We start from the raw sequence: 5836 nt of genomic DNA, 5'->3' as shown, positions 1-5836 counted from the left end.
GGATGTTAATAAATTCATAGAAAATCTTCCTAACCTAATAAAAGATTCAATTTTGTGCCACGGGACATCTCATTCCGTCTATTTCACATAAAAGTTAAATTACTTATCTACCCTTTAACTATTTAAATTACTTATTACCGCAATAATCGTTACTTTTCTCCTTTTATTTTCCCCTGTCCATAAACCCTAGTGTTGCACGAATTTCGGTCACGCTTCCAGATCATTATCCTCTCCATCTCCATTTCTTCCACATGTTCTTCTTCCTTAAGCTCATGCGCAAATATTTCTTCCATCTTCTCCATCCCTAATTCTGTGATTTTATCCATCTTCTCCTGCACATATTTTTCTTATTAGCGATCTCTTCCGAGTGTTTTTTTAATGTCTTTAGAAAGTAGATTGTTGGGATTTTCGTAGACTGGAAAATCGTTACTTCTTAAGAAAAGGATTATTAGAAAAATGTAAAGGATATTAGTAAATGATTATTAAAGGAAAGTTGTAGTTCTCTCGGAGACAATTCTGCGGATATAAAGTTCGTCAAAATCGGAGTATGTATAAGAAAGTTATGGCCGTTCCAAAAGTACACTCATATTCGAGAAAAAGTTAGAAAATCGGAAAAGCGCAGGGCGCCTCTTAAAAGTGATGAATCACGAAAAATATGTGTCAATCGGAGAAGACACGTGGCATCACCAGAAACATCAGTTGGCATTGGGCGCGACGCGCCTTACGAAAGGCATGATGCGTCGACCGACCAGTATAAATAGCTTTCGTCTGTCATTCGTTGTAGTCTGCACGCCTTAAAAGTGCTGAATCACGAAAAATATGTGTCAATCGGAGAAGACACGTAGCAACACCAGAAACATCAGTTGGCATTGGGCGCGACGCGCCTTACGAAAGGCGCGACGCGTCGACCGACCAGTCAGCCTATAAATAGCTTTCATCTGTCATTCGTTGTACTTTGTACGCTTACGTAGCGTTATATAGTGAACGAAAGTACGTATTAATGTCGGTATACAATAATCGATATTGACGCGAGGTTTAATCGTTTGTTTCGATATTTAGTTATTTGATTCGTTATTCATGATGTCGTGATTATAAAACGAGGCTAGAACCCGAGTTGGATTGTTGGGTCTATAATATGGTGTTGTTATAGACTCAACAACACATTGGATACTTTAATTCCACGGTGTGAATTCTTAACCCGGTTAACAAAGATTATAAACCCCCAGTTACGGGATGACTAGAAGTTAGTAATCAAACGAACAATTTATAGAGTTAAGATGTTTAGCCGTTGTATTACGAGACTCGATGAGTCGGGTAACAAATGGTTACCAGATTCAGTTAATGGTCAAATAAAGGACCGTTATAGAAGGTGTGATAATAAGTATGTGTAAGCTATGCAATTATCGCGGTCAAAATTTCGATAGCGGTCATAGGCCGCTATTTGAAATCGCGGTTTTCGCGGTGGTATAGCGGTGCTATAGCGGTTTTTTTAATATTACATATAATTTAATATTTTTATATTATATTTAGAATTAATATCATAAAATCTAATAAGTCTATATAGAATTAATATCATAAAACCTAAAAATTCATAGAAAAACATAACATAATATTCAAAATTCTAATACAGTAATATAGAAACTACGTAGTGTCAATTGTCAAAGTGTCAAATATAGTTTAATCGCATGGCACTTGTTCGGCTTCCGAGTCAACGTCATCCAAGGCATTCACTTCTTCATCAAGATCGTTCCCCACATCTCTAATATCATCACCATCATCGTCTCTATAACGCTCTCGTTTGCTCCTAATATTTGGTTGAGCGTCTACATTCGCTCCCATTGCTTCTTGCACATCTGACCAAAGAAGGTCATCACCACCATCCACAAAGTCTTGCAGCTCATCTTCCGTTGGTATTGTCCGGTCATCATTCTCTTCAACATCTCGTAGCAAAATAGGATCGAAAGATTTGTTTTGTAAAGACATGAAGCGCTTTTGCAACCTTGTGTTGTATTGGATGAATACAAGATCATTTAATTTTTGTTGCAAAAGACAATTTCTTTTCTTAGAATGTAGCTGCAACAAAAGTATTAAAATAGTTTAGTTAATATGTTAGAAGTTCCAATCAAGCTAATATCATTTATAAATTATAATTATAAAAATACTTGTTAAAAATAAGTAAAAAAAACTTGCATTGTCAAATGTACTCAAATTTCGTTCACAAGGTGAAGCATTACAAGTTTGACTAAGAACCGTGATAGCAAACTTTCGTAAGATAGGTGTATCTATCCCATAAGAACGCCACCATATATCTACATTTTACAAAAAAAAGTTCCTAAGTTAATAAAAATTAAGAAATAAAAACTTTTGATTACATTATAATTTTTATACTAACACGGTGCAACTTTTGTCATACTCCTTTTAGCAGCTGGGGATCCAAATTGTCCACTTAAATCAATGTAGAGATTCAATTCTTGTCTCAAAGTATCATTTTCATCTTCATCGGGAACAAGACGGTCAATAGCAACATAAAGTCCCGTCATAATCTGTTTATTGGCCTCATATTCCTTTGACTTATCTCCATGAAAAATTGCAGGATTAAGAAAACACCCAGTTGTACATTAAGTCATTCACTAAAACGTTAAAACCAAATAATTGCATACTATTTTAAATAAAATTAATAACTAATAAGTAAAAGATTTATACCTGAATGTAAGGGATGAAGAAGTTGGTCGTTACATCTTGTTTGAATGATAGACAAAATTCTACCTGCCAATCTTTTTTTATCATTATTCCCATCATTTAGATTTTTGCTTATTTGATCTTGCGCTCGACTCATCGCATCATAGATGTATCCCATGCACGGTCTTTCTTCTGTGTCAACCAAACGAACAATATCCACCAATGGAGCATATATTTGGCAAGCTAAATATACACCATCCCAAAAAGATTGCTTTGCTACTATCTTCTCAACTCTCTTTCCAGGAGCTTTCTTTGCAAAGTCACTTTTTCTCCATTGCTCAGATACAAACAACACTTGGAGATGGTGTCGATTCTCATGAACACTCTGTAAGGTGTAAAACTGGGTAGCAAATCTAGTTACACAAGACCTGTGCAACTCTCTATTCTTTGTCAACTTTCTCATCATATTGAGAATCCTTCCATGGTTATAAATATAAACCACAATAGCTCTTGCTTTAGTCAAAGCGGTCGCGATTGTTGCTTCTTTCTTCCTAATATCTTGTACAATGAGATTCACACAGTGTGCTGCACATGGAGTCCAAAATAATTTTGGATGTTGTTCTTCCAAAATCTTTCCTGCAGCTTTGTAGTTTGAACCGTTGTCTGTAATAAACTATAAGAAATAAAAAGAACTTAATTAATAAAATGGATATAATTTTTTTAAAAAGTAATAACTAATAACTAATTAGAAACAAATATTACCTGCACAACGTTTTCCTCTCCAACTTCTGCTACCACCTCATTTACCTTCTTCACAATATATTCAGCATTATGTATATGCTCCGATGCATCAATCGACTTTAGAAAAACCGTACCAGTAGGACAATTGACTAAAAAATTAATCAAAGATCTATGCTTGCCATCTGTCCAAAAATCAGACATAATACTACATCCAAATTTCTTCCATTGTGGTCGAAACGAATCCACAAACTTGTAGGTATCTTCTAACACGTCCTTTAACAATGTCACCCGCATATTATGATAACTTGGAGCCGGCATACCTAACATTTATATAATTAACAAAATTAGTAAATATAAAAATGTTAACAACTTAACATTAATCAAATAAGAAAGGTAACAAAATTGATTACCTCTTCCATATTCTCCAATGGCATTGATCGCATCTTTGAAACCCTCATCACGTACGTCATTGAAAGGTAAGCCTACCGAATAAGCCCAAACCGCAATCTTTTTCCAAGCTACCTTCTTCAACTTCTCTTTAATCGGATTATTCTTATCCAATGTAGTTTGCTTTCTTTTTCCATGGTCCGACTTATAAACATCATCAATAGGACCCCGTACATTACTAGAACTTACAAACTTTCTTTTTTTAACTTGTGGTTATGGGGTATCGTCTTGCTCGTCATCATTTTCAGAAAGGTCTATACAACTTGTTGATCTAAGTATTTTTGTTGTTCTTTGTCTTTCCTTTTTTTTCTTATCTTTTTCATTCATTGATTCAAGCACTTTCTTGGTGATCTCAGTAGTCACCTTAGGGCAAGCAGCTACATTTCCTCCTATATGAGTGAGGTGTTCTTTTAACCTTGTGATCCCTCCACATACTCTCTTGTCACACAAGGTGCAACAAATATTTTGTTTTTTTAATGGATCCTTTTGAACTCCCCATTCCCATGCCATATCTTTATTTGCACTTACACTAGTTGTATTGGCATCTGATGTAGTATTAGTAGTAGGAGTGGTGGTGGTGGGCGGATTCACAGAAGCATGTGAAGAATTCCCATCCATATTGGTCAATTCACAATTGATTAAATCTGTTTCACAATCACATGTCATTACTCATTAATGTTTTATGTTCCTATTTTCTAAATCTTAACAGATTACATTACATGAGTACACAAATTGACAAACATAAATGGGCAGTGGAACTTTTGCCCATACAGGTTTCGATGAAATGCTATACAACTATACAAGTGAGTTGATGTTGATGCTGATGCTGTTAGAACTTGGAAGAATTAAAGGAAAAATTACATACCTGATGCTGTTGGAACTTGGAAGCCGATTAAGGGGAAGGGAGTCGATGCTATGGACTGTGGAGGTGAGGAGGTCGATTGAAGGGTAGTGAAGGCTGAAGAGTGAAGACCAAATTCTTCGTGATCGAGTAATTAAGAAGTTAGGTCCTCCGAACTCGGAAGAAGCAGCCTCGCACTCTCGCAGTCGCACCTGTGTTCTTCGTCTTCGTCATAGCTCAAGCCCTCTTCAAGTCTTCAAGTCACGTTCACGTTTTTGGATCAGGTACTTTGAATAATGTTAATTAGGTTTTTCATTGGGCTTTTTAAAATGCAAGTAACGGGCTCATTAAAAATTGTTTTTTGTTGAAAAATTAATCAAATGGGCCAAATGTAATAAAAATAATTGTAATATACAAGAAAATAAAAAAGCGGCCATATCGCCGCTATCGTGGTCATGAGAAAAGCGGTGAATTGCGGTTAATTGCGGCGTAAATTGCGGTACCGCGATTTGAAAACGATAACTTGAAAATAACGGTTGTAGATCACCGCAAAACGCTATAGCGCGCAATTGATAGCATAATGTGTAAGTTCTAAGGAACCTGGTATGTTATCTGAATATGTTCGTATAAGCGGTAGGCTGGAAAGGAGCGTCGGGCATAAGGCCGAACTAGTAGTTAGTCATCACTAACTAGCCATGTCAGTACATGCGGATTTTCTGGATACATAGCAAAGTCATTTGTATTACATGAAAAGTATGTGAATAAGTCACTAGGTGTGACTATGCTTGATTATACAATAACGCCTTGATGCTAAAGGATTTAAGCATGAAGTCATAGTTTGCATGATTTATAAAAAGGGATATTTTGAAAGGAGAAAGCATGCCAAATGTTAAAATAATTTTAAAAAGGGCATTGCCAATGGTTTGATAAACACGATAATATTATATTCTTGATCGACGAGAGCTTTGGTTAAGCTCTGCAACAATGTAGTTGAGTTATTGATATGTGTGTGTCAAATAGCTTTATGTGTATAAATATTATTAGCTTGAGGAAAGTTGCTTGGCCAGAAAGCCTATAAGTGTGTTTAAAGCTTATGAAAAGCTACAAGCATGCATGAAAAGCTATAAG

General features: G+C 35.7%; 1 protein-coding gene across 5 annotated transcripts; it reads right to left on the bottom strand.

Moving 5' to 3' along the window:
• Positions 1-1555: 1555 nt before the first annotated feature.
• On the bottom strand, positions 1556-4968 carry LOC145108525 (uncharacterized). 5 transcript variants are annotated; one of them, XR_013708353.1, is made up of 7 exons: positions 4733-4968; positions 3831-4511; positions 3442-3740; positions 2704-3352; positions 2393-2630; positions 2191-2309; positions 1556-2073 (listed from the first exon to the last, which is right to left on the bottom strand). XR_013708353.1 is itself a non-coding variant. In XM_079045564.1 (5 exons), the coding sequence occupies exons 3-5, from the start codon at positions 3736-3738 to the stop codon at positions 2063-2065; spliced, it is 957 nt and encodes a 318-aa protein (XP_078901690.1). In that variant the 5' UTR covers positions 3739-3740; positions 3831-4511; positions 4733-4968; the 3' UTR covers positions 1556-2062. The 5 variants fall into 5 exon arrangements, 2 of the variants coding, with proteins under 2 accessions (XP_078901690.1, XP_078901691.1); XR_013708354.1 differs by having other exon boundaries at positions 2235-2309; XR_013708355.1 differs by having other exon boundaries at positions 2393-2570.
• Positions 4969-5836: the final 868 nt, after the last annotated feature.

The sequence above is a fragment of the Lactuca virosa genome, chromosome 4, assembly GCF_052849685.1.
Source record: "Lactuca virosa cultivar CGN04683 chromosome 4, Lactuca_virosa_CGN04683_v6, whole genome shotgun sequence".
Taxonomy (NCBI): Eukaryota; Viridiplantae; Streptophyta; class Magnoliopsida; order Asterales; family Asteraceae; genus Lactuca; species Lactuca virosa.
Note: the sequence above shows the minus strand (reverse complement) of the source record. Positions and strands in the feature narration are given on the sequence as shown.